Source organism: Molothrus aeneus, chromosome 1, assembly GCF_037042795.1.
Source record: "Molothrus aeneus isolate 106 chromosome 1, BPBGC_Maene_1.0, whole genome shotgun sequence".
Lineage (NCBI taxonomy): Eukaryota > Metazoa > Chordata > Aves > Passeriformes > Icteridae > Molothrus > Molothrus aeneus.
The window spans coordinates 104,031,126-104,050,370 of NC_089646.1; the positions used below are offsets into that span (position 1 = coordinate 104,031,126).

Genomic DNA, 19,245 nt, shown 5'->3' on the forward strand with positions numbered 1-19,245 from the left:
TTTGGTCTTGCTAAAGGGACATTAAGTTTTAAGAATTGAAGCAAAATGTTGTCCAGGGAAAAGAGCCACAAAAGCTGTAAAGAGAAAAATGTTAGAAAAAACTCTAGTTTCACAAGGGCTTCTAAAGGTAAAGCCTTATAAAGGCATTGTGGGAGAGACAATAAGGGGCTGATGGAGAAGAAGGAAGGCCCCAGATTTGGGTGCAATCTTCTGCTGACTTTTGCCCTTGTCTCACTTCCCATTTCATTATGGGAGAGCTCTTTCATGCAATCTCCTTCTCCAAGCTTTCAAATGAAACACCTTTCCTTCCTTCTTTCCCAATCTTGCATCTTCTGCCATCCAATTTGACACAGTTACTTCCATTCACCATTTCATCACTTACCCTAACAGGACCAGAATAAAACCTCCTGCTTAATTAGGCTGTGATTTTGGCAAGGATAAGGAACTTCTTAACAGAAGGCCTGAAATCCTATAATTATCTATTATCAGAAAGTGGTTTGTAAAACACTTGCTAATGGCTGACAAAGAATGGAGAAATATTGCTTATATGAGACTTGATTTGAGTGTGCTGGCTTAACCAAATATGTTAACTCTCCACAAAAGTCCGTCAACTTTTGGGACTATTGATGTGCTTAAAAATTTTGGTGCATCAGGATACAGTTCCTTACAGCCCTGAATCCTTGCTGTTAACTTACCTCCTTTTTTTTTTCTTTTTTTTTTTCTTTTGGGTTTTTTGTTTCTTAAATGGAAATAAAAAATAAAACTAAACTTCACTAAATCATAACATCCTGTCATAATGTCATTCTGATCTGAGAGATGTTATGGAAAATGCTTCTGAGGGACATGTGTTGGTCGTGACTAAGAGGCAAAGATAAGGATTCTCATAGGTTTACAGGGTAAGATATCATCCTGTCTGCTGTAGTATGAGCAGGGCTGATGGTGGGTATGGAATAAATGACTGCTCCAGAGAGTGGTTTCTTCTGAGTGTTGTATGCATACAAACAGGCAAAATGACAGAACTATAACTCATCACTAATGCCAGCTCTTTTTCTGCCTTATGGGCAGGTAGCCCTAAGCAGGCTACCCCTCTCACACACTGCTGCTGCCAGACAGGATCTCCAGCTGAAGAGCCAGAGAGCCACTGATTTACATATGGCACTGGGTAACACTTTCAAATTGCTTCCCCTCCACCAAAATAACCACACCAGTAAGCAGCTGCTCTCATCACACCCTCCCCTCTCCCGGATGGGAGAAACAATAGTGACATTTGTGGTGAAAAGGCAAAATGAACACAAGTGAGGTAGCAGGTTACCTTGCCCTGGAGGCCCTGGATTAACCAGCAGTGAGCTGGTTCAACAAGGACCACAAATGGTGCCTCGATGTAGAGAGCTCCTGGCTACACCACTTCACAACATTCACAACAGAAACCAATCCCACTTATAGATACAGCTGTGGAAAATGAAAACCATTCTACAGCTTGATTGTAATCTTCTATGTGTAAGTGCAAAAGAGCAAAGAATACAAAAGGAGAATACTGAGGGATGCCTGCTTCAATAGTCCTGATTGTGCAGAGGTGATAATTTTGGAATGGTAAATGTTACCTAAAGGGAAGAAAGACACTGTGTTTTCAAATAAATGCTCTTTACTCAGAAGAACTTATTCCAGGTTTGAAACAGAAAAGTATGAACTACCCATTTGTTACCCCTTTTCAAGGAAAGATTTTTATGGCTTATTTTTATAATAGCATTTAGCTTAATGTCAATATTTGAGGACATAGAACAGATTTAGCCCCCTCTTATCTCCCTGTGAACAGGGCTGCCTGGTGTTGAAAAGGAGAATCCCATCCAATAAAAAAAATAACTTCTTGTTACGACCAGCAAAGATAAGATCACAGAAATACAAATGAAAATACTCTCTTAGAGCAATTGCTGGAGAGGTTTCCCTCCCAAACTGTGAGACAAAGATGCCAAATAAGGAACTCAGCAAAGCAGGGAAATGATCTGCAGACTGTGTGTTTGTGACAGATGTTATGCTAATGTGGCTAGGTAATTATTATTGCAATGTTATACTCAGACAGGAGGCCTCTCAGAAAACTGCTGCAGCTGAAAAATGGTAGTGCTGAAGGGTGGCAAATTGCTCCATTACTCTTTGTTGCTTCCATGTATCCAGAGTCCTGGAAAGTGTTCCAAGATTGACTCAGAATTCCTGACATGACAATAACATAATCTAAATGGGCAGGTGTGAAATCTGACCTCCCTTTTTACATATCCATAATACAGTCACCCTATCCATGTAATTCAGTGTTTGTGCCTTCTTCCATGAACCAGTTTCCTCAAATCCTAGCCTGCACATTATGCAAGGATAGATTTGTATTAGTTCCATGCTCAAATGGATTTAAATATATTATCTACAAATAAGCAAACTCACTGGCTATAATCTTTTAGGCAGCTTGTCCCAGGAGGTACAGATGAATAAACAGATCTTATCTCTGTGTAGCACTGATAAAAAAAGATTGTCAGGCATCTTTTATGAGATACATAGACTATCACAATAAATTTTGTCTATATATCCCTTTGCATGCTAAGATGCCTTTTTGTCAGATGCCCTGAATGCTCTGCTGACCAGCCTGATTTCTCATTATGTGACAACAACATGAAACCTATGTGAAAACCTAAAATGGCTCTAACACCAAGTGGGGCAAAGCCCCACTTTTAACAAACTTTTGTCAACAGTCTGGTGGAGGAAGTAGTAGTTGGTAGAAAAATGGAAGAATAAAATAAAGAAGCAACATGGATAGTGATAAAAATTTACATTTGTGAAACCCAAATTGTATTTCCAATTATGCTGCTTCTCCTTTTCTTTACCCTTTTTTATGGTGCAAGTTGTTTGAAGTGAGAATTTTACCATGGTTTAGTACATATTGTGTCATGGCATCATCTGGGGCCTCTGGGCAATAGCGTGACTCAGGTAAATAATAACACATCACCAAACCGACTGCAGCAAGCAGTGGTGTGAATCATAAAAGCAATGGGCAAATGAAGCTGCTGTCCTGAAATGCATACACAGCCTGCTGGACATGTTCTGATTTTGCAATTCTACACTTTCATTACAAAATAAATATAAAACAGAATCACTGAATAAATTATGTTGGAAAAGACCTCCAAGATCGACTACAACCTACAAAATATCATTGTCTCAACCAGACCATGGACGGCACTGAGTGCCACTGTCCAGTCTTTCCTTAAACACCTCCAGGGATGGTGACTCTGCCAACGCCCCGGGTTAGACATTCCAACGTCTAACCACCCTTCCTGTGAAAAAATCCTTCTAATGTCCATCTGAAATCTCCTCGGGCACAGCTTGGGACTATGAGATATAGATAGATGACACAGATATAAAGATATAGATATAGATATAGATATAGATATAGATATAGATATAGATATAGATATAGATATACTATGGCAGAACGCATATATGACTTATGTATGTCTGTATGCATAAGGATATGTATATGTATACGAAAAAAATAAAAATTTCCCTCCTCCTGTGGGTGGGCCGGTAACTTTCAGAAGAAGGATGCAGCGAGGGACGTATGAAGTGGCAAACACCGTGAGGGCAGCGCGTCTTTTCCGCCGCGCTGTCACGGGGTGGTAAATGCTGAGCCCCGGCTCCGACCATGGCTATAAGCAGCTGCTCCCGAGCGGGCTCGGCTGCTGATCCCCGCTCCCGAGGGCCCAGGCGGGATCCCGCCGGGAGGCTCCGGGACGCGCTACGTGCAACCGGGGCCGCGCCTGACGGGGCCGCGCGCACGCGCGCCTCCTTCCCTCCCCTTCCCCCTCCTACCCGGCGCCGCTCCAAGGTCACGTGGCTCCCCGGGCCAGGCGCGCCCCCGCCGCCCGCCGCCGCCAGCGGGAGCGCGCGCGGGCGTGCACGCGCTGCAGCAACGGCCGCCGCTTGGCGCAGTTCGCACCCGCCCGGGCGCGGCTCCCCCGGCTGCCCGCTGCCGTCCGTCCCTCCCCCGCTCCATCCCTCCGTCTAGCCACCGTCCGTCCCTCCTCGGCCGGCGCCGGCTCCGGCCGGGCCTCGCTCGAGGTAAGCGTGAAGGGGCCGCTGTCGCTGTCGGCGGCTCGGCTCGGCGCGGGGTGTCCCTGCCGGCGTGCGGGGCGAGCCCGGGCGGCCACCGGGCAGGGAGGGAAAGAAGGAGGGAGAGCGAGGGGAAGGGAGGGCGGCGCAGGCCCTGCCCCGGCTGCCGGCCCGGGCTCGCTCCCCATAGCGAACCACGAGAACCTCCCCGGAACCGTCGCTGCGGAGCGGGGCCGCCCGGCCGGCACTGCCAGCGCTCCGCAATTCCCCGCAGCCCAGGCCGGCGGAGCGAAGGGGAATCACCCCTGCCGTGTCCCGGCTGCCCGGTGTGCGGCTGGGCAGAGCGGGGCTGGCAGCCGGCGCCGCCGCTCCAGCGCAGCCCGGGGGTGGCGGGATCGCCGGTGTTCCCGGCGCGCTCGGCGGTGCCGCTCTGGCACACCGGGATACGTGCCGTGCCGTGCCTCGCCTGGCCTGGCCTGGCTGCCCAGAGCCTTCCCCTAAACCCGGACGCTGAACTCTCGCTCCGGCCGGGCGCTCCGCCGCTGCCTCCCGCGTCTGTCCCTCTGGTGTGGGGAGACTGAAGTGGAGCCACGCTGCCCTCAGTTTTTTGTGTGCCTCTCTTTGGGGTCTTGCCAGGTGTGTGTCTGGTTTAATTGGTGTGAGCTGCGTTTTTCTTCTCCTGAAGTGGTTACTGAGTACATGTAAGCAGGCATCAATGATTTTTGATAGAGCAGGGCAGTAGGCTGTATAAACCTGTGCATTTCCATCCAGAAAAATGATGTCATAAATATACCTGTGTTGTGGCTGCACTTTGTACACGCCCGTCATCTGGTTCCCTTTTTTCCCCACCCCAAACAAAATACCACTGTTGTTACAAGAAGGTATTTGTTAGTCGTATACTGTATTGTGCAGGATACTGTCAGAGAAGATGACAGACAACCTTATAAAATTTAGTTGTTATAGAGTATCCCAGATTGTAAGGAACCCACAAGCATCACTAAAATACAACTCCTTGGGGTCTATTCTGGTTTTCTTTGGTTGGTTGGGATTTTTGCACTTCACAAGAATTTTTGGGACAGTTTTGCATACTGAGCATTTAATGTTTGCAAAATAGAAGAAAAATTCGTAGTGTTACATGCATTTTAAGAACGTATAGGTATTCATTAGTTGTAAGTCACGAAATGCCTTCTCTTTTTTTTTTTTTTTTTTTAAGTGTGGGAATGTCTATCACTTCGTGGATACATTAGCAACTTTTTTTGTACGCAGACTAGGCAGCTAGCTCCAGCCAGGGCCCAAAGTTGTTCCTTTACTTCTAGTCCCTGCTACAGTTCCTTTGCATTCCAGAACATACAGGAATGTAAAGAGTTTTGCCATCCCTTAAAAAAATCAAGGAAGACCTCTTTACTTGAATGGTGTAAAGCAAAGTGCTCCGTAAAAGTATATGACTGTTATATAATACACTATTAAACAGATATGCTGAAGTTCAAATGTTTCTGAATAATCTCAGGATGCCAGGAACTTTGACTGAAATGCTGTATTATCTGGTCTTATTCTTAGTTGCAGTAGGAATAACTAGGATAGTGCTGAATGGCTCTCGTCAGCAATTAGAGTATTAATTTTTAAGCTTGTATCATAACTTTTCAGTTAAGCATATCAGAAAGTTTGAGTTTTTTAGTGGCCTGTAACAGAGATGGTGTTTGAATTTATTCTTGGTACTTAATACTTCATCTTTTTCTTGGTTCTTAATATTTTGGGTTGTTGCAAAAGTTACTGTAATTCTTTGTTATTGTTTACTTGGAAGACCTCCACATAAAATGCTTCAGGTTTGCAGTGCAGTGAATTTTATGTCCTTTCTCTCTGCCTCTAGCGTTTCCTTCCACTGGTGTAAAGTCTTGATCAGTTAAGGGGAAATCCAAACTGCACGTAGGGCACTTGACACCTCCGTATGTACCTTGAGGCCCCGAGCAGCTCTTTTTTGCATTGCATGCTGTGTGACTTGGTCTCGGCCTCAGAGAATTTGCAACCTAGATCAGATAGAGGTGAAAGGATTTTGTTCAAAGCCACTTTGGGAACCTTTGTCAAAGCCAGAGGTTAATTTAGTTGCAGTTGTTGCTTCTCTTCCTGGAAAATGGTTACACAGTTAATAGTCTAGATCACAATTGTAGTCTTAATCACAATTTTTTGTTTTCCAGTCTTGCATCTTTTAAGTGCAAGATCACAGCATACAGGAAAACAGTTTCTCAGAGTCTCTATGTGAACGCAGAATCTGTGCTTAAGTTAGAATTTCCAACAAACTGGACTTTTTAAAAATAGCTTTGGATTATTTATGAAATAAATTTTCATCATTGGTTGTATCGTGATTTAGCAATACGTTCTTATGTAACTGTCTCAAAAGGTGTGAGATTCAGTGCTGTGTGTTACAGATATCCGCAGTGAAGAAGCTTTCAGGCATATGCACAACAGTGTGTGGTGTGTTTGTGATCAAATGCAAGTCTGAAGTGTATAGATTAGATGTCTTCATCCCATACTGGGCACGTTCTGAGAACATAGCATAGTAGCAAACTGTATCCCTGTGACTTTTGTATCTGGAGAATGTTCTTCATGGTCTTGTTGAAGTTACAGTTTAAGGTTCTTCAGTAATACAAAGATGTCATCTCTGGACATATCTCACTATCACATAGGTAAGCAGAGGGTTTTTTTCCTAAGTTATAAAATAGAATTATCCACTTTAAGCATAGTAAAAAATGTTGGTGCTTTTGCAAAGAATGTGGCACTTAAAATGCATTTAATCTGCCTAGCTGCTCTCTCATCTTGGTTGTTACATTAATGCTTGCATTTCAGTTTGGGCAGGCAGACTGATTTAATATGAAACTGTCATGCTTAGTCAAGTCAGATTGTCTTTCTGCTTGTGGACAAAGCTTAAGCACACTTGGTAGAGATTTTTTTCCTTGTATTTTTATTCCAAGGGAATTATCAAAGAAAGATGCTAGCTTCCCCTTCCTAGCTAAATATTTTAATCAATTTCTTTCACCTTTGCACTAATGTAATTTGTAATTTGACATTAGTTGTCAGAAGTTGTCCTGAGTCACTTATTTTCCCAGGACTAAGGGATACTTCCTCATTGCTTCTGTATGCACTGAGTGAGCATTTGAGATTTTTAGCTGATGAATCGGCCCATTTCTTTATCCAGAGTGCTGAAGTTCAATACCAGAAATGTAAATGTGCAAAGTAATAATAGAAAAGTCTGCAGTGTACTAGGTGACATAGTTCTGTTGGTGTATGTGGCTGAAGCCAGCTAAGCTGGTCTTAGGCTGTGTCTCTAGGTTTACCTGTCTTTTTTTAGACTGCATAGCTGTCTCCTCAGGAAATACACTTCTTCTGAATTGATGGTTATGAAAAGCCTTTTAAAGGAAATGTGTGAAGGATTTTTTTCAAAATTCTTTCAAATAAGTGCTTCGGATAATGACTTGGAGCTGTGATTCCATTAGAAATGGAAGTAATTGACTCCCTTGGCTAACTAGAATTTAGTTTGTGATATGAACTGAAATACAGTGATTTAAAGAAGAAAAGTACTTAGTGGTGACTTCAAGCCATTCATTCTCTGAAGGAAAAAGTATGCCTGTTAACACAAACAAGAGATCTGTGAGGCCACTACACCGGTGTGTTGTGTCATATGTAGACGATGCAGACGCTGCTGTGTGCTAGGGGCAAGCAGGTCCCTCAGCCAGATGTGACCTCTGTGGTCATTACAGCTCAATAATGCAGTGGATTGGCTTTGCTCAAAGAGTAAGCCTATGCCACTTTGCTCAGCTGTATCTAATTTTTCTCTTCCCAACATCTCATGTAAATACATCTGTGTGGGAATTCTGTAAGACTAGCATTCTTACCCAACTTGTTGGTGATACAGCCAAGTCTTATGCAAATTAAATTTAGGGATATTGCTTTATTTTGGTATATGTTCATGAGTTTAGCAATATGGAGAATCTTATCAAGTGTCTTATCAAGTGGGGAAAAAAGGTATCTTGTTTATAGATGCAATATTTAGAGCTCTTTAAGTATTCCATATATGTATTTCTCAGAATAAGCATTATTTCTGTTCTCGTCAGCCTGAAGGTTTGTACTAGCCTTTGTGTATCCATTCTAAATGTAACCAAATTATTTACCATGAATAGATAGATTAGATATAGTTAGATTTCATGTGTGCACACGACTGCGTTTTTTTGCTTTGACTTCTAAACCCTGGGAGGCTGCAAGAAAATTTAAATGCACCTGGGGCAGATAAGCACCTGGAAAGAATGTTGTTAAAAAGAAGAAACAAAGATAAGGGATTGCTGGATTGCTTATTAAGGAAATGTTTAGTGTTTTGTAGAAACATACAGGAAAAGCTTCATCTGCTTTCTCTCATCTCATCCAAAAAGGAGATTGATAGAATTTCTGTTCAGAAGCATTGGTTTCTGTGCTACATGTCTGGAAATAAGTTCAGCTAAGGCTGATGTGGCCTTACAAGAGTCTGTGTTGCTGGAAATATATCGAGCGTGGCAGGGGGTGGTGTGGGATATGCCCGTGCAGATTGCAAAGGGCTGCACTCTTGGATTAGCCAGTTACTTTTTCCAGTACCTTGAAAGAAGTTGAGGTCTCCACGTACATAAGAACATTTTGTGTATATGTAACCTAAGTTTTTAAATGAACTAATGATTTTGCCAGTAAAACTCAAGTTATGAACTCTTAAAGTATTCTTTGTCCTCACTGATGTTCTTTTGTAAACAGAAGAAAAGGGTAACTTTTTTAAAAAAGAAAATGCTCAAATTAATACAAGGACAGATACTGTAACACTGAAATCAGATGATTCATTGCAGATCGTACTGATAAAACTGCTGACACAATTACAAAAGCACTAACTCCAAACAAATTGTGGATTTCCTTTCTTGCTATTTTTTTCCCAGTGATAAAAAGTAGTTAAGTTGCACTGCAAAATATTTTGATTTAAATGGCTCTTGATTCCACCTGACAGGAGATCTTGAAGGCATTGAATTTACCATATTGCATCATAGGTACAAAACGAATTTGATTTTATTTTTAACCACCAGTTTAGTGAACAATACATTACTTTTATATCAATATCGTTTCTCTAACATCTGTTAACTGCTTGAATTCTCATATCTGCTGTTGTTACATGTGATAGTAAATTTTTTTGTTTGTTTTTATTTTTTTGAGAGCTGGGAATTGCAGGTAAAAGCAGGTAGTACTGCCTAGTAGTATTTTTCAACATTGTTGAACAGAATTTCTTTTTTAGTTGCGTGTAACTTGCTAAAATTAAAAATGTAATTCCATGTTGTATTTTAAGTACCTTCAGCTTTTGTATGGAAAATCTTAGCAATTATATTATTTTTTTAATAAGTGACACTTGATGTTATTTTTCCACTCTGCTAGAGGAAAAATTCTAGCTGTTTTCTTTTTAAAAAATTTGTGTGTCCTTTTCAGGATGCATCTCAGGCAGATAATTCAGTATGTTTTCTTTTAGTCATGTCAAAGTTTATTTTAATTTAGCAAAGTTAATAACCTTTGAATTAGGCTCATATACAGCATGGATAGACTTTTGCACTTAAAAGTATCAGAGATGTTGTGCTGAGTGTGTTTCAGCACAATGTGGAATGAGCAGAGCTTTATTTCCAGCCTCAGTAAGCAGATGCTTCAGACCAGGGCTGGCACCAAGAACTTGGGCACAGAAGAGTGTTTTCAGCCCCAGTCTGATTTTTGTAATCTGTGTAGGAGAAGTGGGCAACTCCTCCACTTTTTTTTTCCCCTAATAAGCACAGTGTAAAAGTGTGTGAAAATAGAGAAGTGTTGGAATTTTGGAGCTGGAGTCGAGCCTTGTGGAGAAAGGACCTTTTCCAGTGTCAGGATGGGGTGTGAGACTAAAAATTGTCACACCCCATCCTTACTTTGAGAACTGTGGTGTATGTTCTTGGTTGATAGCAGGTAAAATTATGTGTGACAAGGTGGGGTGAAGGAGACAATTGGAACATGAACAAAGGTCCCATACTTGCTGTATCTCTTAGGGTATGTTCATTAGTGAAGGATTTGGTCCATTCGTTTTCCTTGGCATACTTACTCTGATCTCTGAGTGAATTGGGATAGAGTGCTGATAGAATCTATGTGTGTAGGATTTGTGCTTCCTTCCTTCCAGAACTCAGAATGGTATGCACTGCTGAGAGTTGGGGGAATGCCCTGTAGCTGTTTTCTGGTGGTGTTTGTTCTACAGTTCCTATACAGTACAGTCCAATAATTGCTTAAATGTCATTTTCAAAGGTGGTCAGACTTTTACATATCCCAGATGGTCATTAAAAAGAAATCTGATTTGCAACTGCAAATGTAGCTTATTGAGGCAATGTGAAAAGAGGTAAAAGAAACAGGGAAAATCTGAAAAATCAAGTTCTAAATGTGCTAAACTTCCCTGCATGTTTAATTCCTAATTGGTACTGAATTTTTCATTGTATAGGTGAAAAAAATACTACATCTCTGAGATGCTATAAGACTAAATGAAATGCAATTGAATTTATTATGACAATTGCTGCAGAAACCTTGTTTTAAAAATGGAATCATACTTTCCATCAGGGATTTTGACTAATGAGCAACAGGATAAAATGTGTAGACTCACAAAGAGCAGGTCAAAGAGCACAGGATGTTGAATGATCTTGGTCAGCATTATTAACTTGTGTGAGTCTAGAGAGAAAACTTGTAAGTGCTCTTTGAGACTACCCCACAGGAAAACCTACCTGCACCTAAGAGCTTCATTAAGGTTGCATGGAAAACATTGCTTGTAACACTTCCAAATTTGAGGTTATTTGCTTTTCAAAATAAAAGCTAATTTTCCTGTGCAACTTGTAAGTACATAACCTAGTGCTGAAACTTACTCAGCAGGAATTATATTTTACATACCTTTATTAATATTGAGAAATAAAAGACAGGAGGGCTCACAAAATGTGCAAAGCTTATTACCTGCCTAAATCTTACCTTACTGCAGTGACACAATTTTATCTGTATTCCAGAAAAGCTGTTGTGTAAAACATTCTTATAAGCTTTGAAGAAAATAGTGTCCATCTGAAACACTGAACAATATTGAAATAGTAGAGATATCACAGAAAAAAGTCTCAACATAAAATGAGGTCAGTAGTGTTGGAAAAGAAGCACTGGCTTATGAATTTTGCTTCCATTTTGCACATAACTGTATGTTTTATTCTATATTTTAATGGAAGATACAGGATAAAGGAATGATGAAAAGGAAGGACAATTTGAGTGTGTCTAGTAATTCTCAATATTTTATGAAAATTCTTGTCATGTTTGCTAAAAAAACCCATTAGTTTTTCCTGTAAGAGCCAGATGAAATATGAACTTATTCAATGTATAGAAAAGGGCTCAGAGATGGTAGCAGTTTATTACAACCTTACTGCAGACATAGTAATCCCAACACTCAATTTAGGATTTTGTCATTGACACTGATGCAGTTTTGGACTTGAGTGTAGTTCATTAATCATTTTGGAAACCTACAAGCTATTTTGCTGCATCCTCTTACATGGTTCACTCTCTTTGCATCAAAGTCTTTTACATGAATTTACAAAACTTAGAGGAGGAATAGTAGTAGGATAAATAGTAGTCCTGGATAATTTTTTTTAAGCTTGTAATTCAAGAAGTAATCCTCCAGGGTCTTCTGAGCAGACACACAGTAACCCAGCGAGGGTGGGAAGGAGGTGCATGGGTTTAGGGTGGTGAGAACTTGTCGATGTTGAGGAAATATTGATGGTCCTCAGAGAATGTCTCTCACATTCTGGGACAGAATTGGTTCTTTACTACTTCTCTCCCTCAAGTTACTTCACCTATCCATTATTTTATTTAGATAAATTTCAGAATTCCTCAGATGAAAAATCAATTCTTGTTCTGAGTCATGGAGCTAGTTATTTAAAAAGCTTGTGTGTTTTGTCCACACACTCACATTGTACTGCTTTACAATTCTGTTTGAAGAAAGCAAGAAAATTTCCACAGGAAAACAAATGCTCATCTTGGTGTGCATTGGTTTTATATGGTTTAGTATAAACTTGACACCACGTCAGTTGTCTCTTTGCTATTATTATGTAATTTCAATTTCAAGAAGGAGGGAGAAAAGTCCGTGAATAGCAGACCCTGAAGCGTTGTGAAATTTGCTGTATCAAACATGCCTGGCTGCCCCAGTGACGCCATCAGCAGAGGGAGCAGCGCATGGAGTGTCAGCAGGCAGTCTTGACTTAGGCTGAACCACGACTTTGAGTGCTGCTGCCAGTGCTGGAGTTGCAACAGTGGGTGAAAAGTCTCCAAGTGAGCTAATGTAGACTTTGCTTAGGAATCATTAACCAAATCCCTGTTTTCATGGGAGCTTCAGCTGTAGTCATGTGATGTGATGCAAACCAAGATCATCACCTATCAGTGCAAACATATGGCAAAGTCAGCCCGTGTTGTCACTTATCTCGGAGGGCGCAAGGGGGCTGGGACATTTCAAGCAAAGCCTATTGGTGAGGGAGTTTCTGTGTGAGCTTTCTTAAAGAAGCACTTCCTTTTTACTCGTAATTCTGCGTGGGAATGTATACCAAGCAGTTTCCTCTAAGAGACCAGAAGGTTTACATAGTTCTTCTGCTTCTATGAGAAGAGAAGCAATGCTGCTACAACATTTTCTTATGGATGTAATTTTTTCATTTACCTGTATTGTGGAAAGTTAGTTTTCTGTTTTCTGAGATGCATAACTCAGAAAAGCATGTTCTTGAAGATGACTCAAATAGAAGTGATGTTGCTGCCCATGAAAAGGTTCCTTCTGGAATCTTGGTGAGTTCGACAGATTTATTGCTAAATATGGGTATATAATTTCCTATAACACAGTTAAAATATATAAAAATTGGCTGCCTATATTTAATAGTATGTGGAAGACTTTAATTAGGCATTCAACAGGCTTACTTTGTTTCCTGATTTTGTTCCATAACTGCTCTGTGCAGTACTAGGAGCAATCCTAAACCCCCAATTAAAATCTTTACTTGGGCACAAAGATGTTTTTGTTGAGTAGAGCTGATGCTACAGTGGTCCTGTTTGACAGGGAGGGTCATTTCCCCCCCCAGTTTTTTCAGAGTACAAAATAGAAACTAGTAAAACACTTGCTGAAGATTTTCTCTGCTTAAGGAAAGCTTCTGCCTCATAAATTTATATGTATGCAAATATAGACAAAGTGAGATAAATTGAGGTAAACCACTGCTCTGCATGTTTTTTATTTTATTCTGCCTAATCTCTTGAAACAAATACAACTTCTTTGCTGTTTACATCATGTGGCATTAGGCACATTTTAACCCTCTAAATGTATCTCAAAATAAATGGAGTGTATGAATATCTGTGCTACTGGAAGCTAAGATCTGCTTCTAAGTAACTTTTTTTTTCCAGTGATAGTTAAAATTCGTGCCCTTTAAAGTTGTAGCTCTCTAGAGCAATCTGAAACCTTGCCTTTGAGTAACTTGCACTCTTTTTTTTCTCCTGTTGAGCTAGGCACATTCATATGGGTGCACTTATATAAAAGGTGATGGCTTTAAGAACCCAAAAAATGCAGTTTACCATTATTAAAGCGGTTCTCCATATGCACAGAAAACACCTATTGTGGACAGACTTTTGATTACATTTTGCACCTCTATATGGATATTACTGAATAACACTAAAAAAATGTTGAAGAAAACATGTTGGTCTAGTGGCAGCTAAAATAGCATCTTTGTTAATGGTACAGAGATATAATTCCTATCCACAAAACCTCCTGCTCAGGTTATGCTACTGTAAGCATGTTGTGATAATGAGTTTTGAAACTTTGTCTTGTTTGTCATGTAAAGCATATCAGATACTTTGAGGTGGAGTAGTGTTTAATTATTATTTTTGAGAGCCACTGCTATAACATGAGAAAGTCAAACAGCATATTCAGGGTTAATTTTAGTTGCACTGATTTGAGTATTTTATAAGTGGAGTCGTTTTAGTTATTGAACTGCTGAAGAAGATATTTTTTATTTTGTATTTACTTTTATGCTCTCTCAGTAAAAGAAAGTTATAAAACCAAAGCAGTTTCAGTTTCAGCTTTTGCCAGTGCAATGGCTTATTGCCAGAAAAAAAATATTTTCATGATATGGCATAGAGATTCTTTCCCCCATTCCAATTACAGTTGCACTTACCTTGATGGTATTAATATATTCAGCTGTAAGAATTTTTGTAAACTAGGTAGCATTGCATAAATATTCAAAAATCAGTCTTTCTGGAGCCTCAGAAGTCACAAAGAATGTGTCTGCTTTCATATACCTCAGGTATTCATAGCCTTTTAATTTGCTGTCTGAGAAGAGTAAGTAGTAGTGAGCTGCATTAATCTCAGTTTTTATGCAGAGTTCTGGAATTTCACTGCATCAGGCAATGTATAGATTCTGGATATTAAAAGAAATAAAAATTAAAACTAAACAGCATTGTGAAGTATTACTGCCTTGCCTTTCTTAGTTTGTCTTTTCCATCAGGCTTTTGTCCTGAATTTCTAAACTAGCAATCAGCATGCTTTTTAGGTTTTTATAGGAGGTTAGGAAGGCATACTGCTCTCTGCTTTCAAGGCAGTGATATTTAAGAAATGGTTACTAAACGTGAAACAAAAAATATTAACGAGAAAATATTTTGTCTTATTGGTTATGCTGTGATCAGGATATTTCTATTGCATTTGCAAAAACTAACACAGTAACATTTTACACTGTTCCTTTCTCGCTGTAGTCTGATTCTGTACTTGTTCAGCACAAGTTTTCCAGCAATATACAATAACATTTAAGGAAAACAAACAAACCCAAACAAAACTCCAACCCCTTCCTAGCCCTGCAAATGTTAAAATCTCCCAGCTGGGCTTCTATTGACATTTGAGATAAAATGGTGTGTTTCTCAGGTATGTAGTGACACTTCATTTCTATTTGATCGGTTTCTTGCTACATTTTGAACTTTCTTATATAACAGGTTTATCTTGCAAAGTGAACCATTATGTTAAAAGCTGAATTGCAGCCTGGTAAGCAATAATGTGCATTAGTTTATTACCTTTATCTACTTTGGTTTACTTGCAATGTACAAAACAACATTTACATTGAGGCTTGGATCATAAAAAGCTACTTTCCTTATAAGCAATGTTTTTAATACTCACTGGGTACAAAAGTTCATGACTTTTCCAGATGTAAGAGTGAACTGGTTATGAACTTTCAAATGTTCAGGTTATTCAGTGCATGTATGTTCATAAAAGTGGCTGTGCTATGAGCTACAGAAATGAAACCGATACCTGTAGAGGAGAGAACATTGCTACAGGATACTTTTGCTACAGAAAGGCAAGAATATGTGTAAAATAGGTGAATGCTTTGGTCTTGTGTGGGTTGTGTGGTAAATTTCTATGGTCAAGTTAGCATGTATGTGAGAAAAACTAGGTTACTTATCATCTGAACTCAGTTCTTAGCAGAAGGTGTGAAATTTTGATCCTTTAAGAAGTCACTGCTTAAATCTTAGAGAATTTCTTGCTAATCTCCACTTCTCTAGTCCTGTTTGCTGAAATGAAATACATGGAATGGGGATCCTGTTAAAGACTTTTATTCCTGATTGTGTCAAACATTTATTTTAACAAATACTGTCTCCTTGGTGACACAAAATCAACTTTTCTTTCTAAGCTGATACTGTAGACAGTTCTTGGAAGTGGCCAACTTAGAGCCATGAATGATAATGATTATGCATTAAAGATTTTCTTTTTTCATGAGATTAAGTTTAAACATGACTGTCATATTAGGTGAAGACTAATTGCTTCAACAGGAAAGCAGAGATACTGTAACATCTCTGTGTTGGGTTACAGTTCCATGAGATGCAGCAAATACCTCACTTGTCAAAAAGATGTTCAGTTCCCTGACTTTTTTTTTTCCCCCTAGCTCTCTGGTGCTGCTCGGGGTCTCATGACTCAGGTGTTTGTCATGTTCTGCTTAATGAGCTGATCTAACTTAGTACCAACCTGCTGAAACAAACAACAACAAAAAATGGTAGACTTTTTCCAGCTGTGTCAGGGAGCTAAAATCAGCTCATTAAGAGGGTCAGATGAGGAAAGGTTGAAGTGAGACCTTCCCTCTTTAGCAGGAGTGAGCTATTACTTCACTATCAAGCAATCAGTTTTATAGTTGTATATGAAGCTACTTACAGATGAAACTGAATTAATGACTAATGTTGGTAGAGAGTCCATCCTCCTAATCTCATGACTCACTCAATGACAGTCTGTTCTTTTTGTCTTCATCAACAGGCTACAGGGAAAAAATAATCTAGCACGTTACCTAGCATAGTAATTCTGTGGATAATTTCAAAACAGTGTTAAACCTGTATTGGAAACCCTCCACCTTCCTTTGTAAGTCTTGTGAAGAGGAAGGAATTATTTTTAAAAAACATTAATATGATTCAGGAATGTATGAGAAGCCTGAGATTGAGAAAAATGTTTCCATAGCTGCTGTGTGAAAGTAGTTTTAGATTTCTTGCCTGTTTACAATTCTGTCAGTATAGACATGCCACAAAAATGGTCACTTTTGGATGAATGTAAGATACCTTGTGTTACTGTAAGGAAGACTTTGGAGGCTCAAAAAAGAATAACTGATGAATTTTTTAGACAATTAAACATTATCAGTAGGAAGAACTGTTGTAATGCAGCCTGGTTTTGTTTAGAGGTATTAAGAAGAATCCTAAACCTTGTTCAATGACTAATAAAAATAGAAATGCAAACAGGAAAAAAAATCATTGTAGAGTTTTTCTAGTAATAATATCCCAAAATACTTTTTAAAAATATATATATATAATTTAGGCTCTTTTATGTGTTCAGTGTTATGGGTTTTGCTTGTTGGCAGTGGTTCTTTGTTCTCTTAAATATCCTTAACTTCAGAGGCTGCAGTTGCTTGGATGTTTTTTAAATGAGCTCGTAGCAGACTTTTGGGTGGGAGGGAGAAGATGGTAGGTAGAATGAGGAAGAGTTGCACTTAGGTTTCTATCAGAACATTTTCACAGTTTTCCCTCCTCTTCCTGTTCAAGCTCAGATGTTCTGAGAAATCTTTGGACTTCCATTTCTTATTAGTTCAAATTGTGTTCTTAGTCTGAAAGACTTGCAGTCATTCTTAGTCTGAAAGACATGCAGAATTCATTCATTTACTTAAGTATTTTTAATTGATTAGATAGAATTTTCAGTAAGTGATTCTGTGTTCTTTATCCTGTTTACTGTAGCATAATCTTATTAATGTATGCATCTCTTTTCTCCCATTACATACTTTGATAATTTCTCTAAGATGACTCAGCTCTTTCTGAAATACAGAGCTGTAAAGGAAGAGTTACATGCAGTATGTTCTACATACCTTTTCCTGACTTGTAAGATTTTTTTTTGCATCCTTATGTACAATTATCTCCATTTTCCATATAGCATTGGTTGTATTAAACAGGCAGTCCTCTGGAGAATGAATTTTTATTTTTAGCTTATCTGAGTTATTAAGCATCACTTAAATCTAGGCTTTGAGGTCTAAAAATGATGTCCTTCAGAATTTTATTTGAAGTATTTAATTAGTCATAGATTCAAGTTGATAATGCATTAGGAGTAAGTTTTATAACTGGATACTTTTAGTGTTATGAGGATTGCCTCAAAGTTCTGTTGATTCTTGAAAACATTTGTATAAAGCTTGTTACAGTAGAGTAATTGATAAATGTCATTGCTCATCTATATAAATGTTTTTTTAAAAATTAAAAAACCTGCTGTGTTTTAAATTTACTTACTTTTTTTGTCTTTCTCTCCCTTAGTCTCAGACTATGAACTACGTGGGGCAACTTGCAGGACAAGTCCTGGTTACTGTGAAGGAGCTGTACAAAGGCATTAATCAGGCAACCCTTTCGGGATGCATCGATGTCATTGTGGTCCGGCAGCAGGATGGGACATACCAGTGTTCCCCTTTCCATGTCCGCTTCGGGAAGCTTGGTGTACTGCGCTCTAAAGAGAAAGTGGTGAGTTCAGAAAGTGGGCCAAAACAAAGTTTTGAGAACTAGTCCCTTCCCTTCCCCCACATTCCCACTTAGCAGGCTGGTTTAGTCCAGAACTGTTGCTCATAAATGCTGTACAGGGTGGTGGTTTTAGAGTGCAAAACATTGTGGTTATCTAAGGACTCTGCAAAAATACTGTGAAAGAAAAACGGTGACAACTCTAGGCCTATGCAAAAAGACAAATATCACTATATAGACTTCACAGTTTTAAAATGTTTACATGGGGCTATTTGTTTACTTATCCAAGTATGCTGGAAAAGAAATGCTTAATGTTATTTGACTGATCCCTGATGTAAGCAACTCTTTTTGGAATGTCTGAAGGACTAACAGAGCATATATTAAGTGTTGGTGACCTGTTATAAATATTGCTTCTTGTAGCTGTGCTCAAGGCTGATTTGCAATAAAAAATGCAGTTATTAACATCCACAAGCAAGTGAAAACTGAGACTGAAGCTTTGTTCCTTTGTGGGCGTGTTTGAAAGAGAACCTGGTACAGTATCCCATCCAGCCATTCTGAGATGGTGCTACCCAAGCAGATTGTCCTTCCATCCGCTTCCCATAGGCTTTGTTAATCATGCCAGGAGAGTGAGTTGGGTTGGGTTGGCTGGAAAATGGAGCTGTTGTAGGGGGACTTTACTGTCAGTAAGGAATACTGTGTATGGCATGTGGGTGTGCTACCAAAAGATGAATTGATTTAAACAAGACATAAACCCTCAGGATTATATTCTGCTCTTTTAAGAAGTAAATGGTTATTGTAGGAAGCTACCCCTATCTCTATATTTTGGTTGTAAAAAGAGAATAAAATGAAACTGAACGAGCAATTAGGTCAGGGCATTTTTTTGTTTAAGGTCAATAGTTAGAATTACATGCATTAAAGTTGTATGTTTGTCATAGTAACCCAGGTGAGTAGCAAGTTTCGTGTTTATTTTTTGTTTGATTTCCCACTTGTTAGTGTTTATTTTAATGAGCTTGCTGATGACAAAGAATTTATTTACCTTAACAATTTTGTAACAGATTACAATACAGTTTTCAACAGGGTACAAAAGAGGTGGTATATCTGTAC

The 19,245-nt window shown here is 39.3% G+C and overlaps 1 protein-coding gene across 1 annotated transcript in view; it reads left to right on the top strand.

Moving 5' to 3' along the window:
* Positions 1 to 3,988: 3,988 nt before the first annotated feature.
* The window catches only part of LPIN2 (lipin 2), a 41,165-nt gene continuing 25,908 nt past the window's right edge, over positions 3,989 to 19,245 (top strand). The window contains exons 1-2 of the mRNA XM_066562183.1: positions 3,989 to 4,095; positions 17,947 to 18,147. Of these exons, the coding sequence (XP_066418280.1) occupies positions 17,956 to 18,147 (192 nt within the window). The 5' untranslated portion in view covers positions 3,989 to 4,095; positions 17,947 to 17,955. The remainder of the gene's footprint in view (positions 4,096 to 17,946; positions 18,148 to 19,245) is intronic.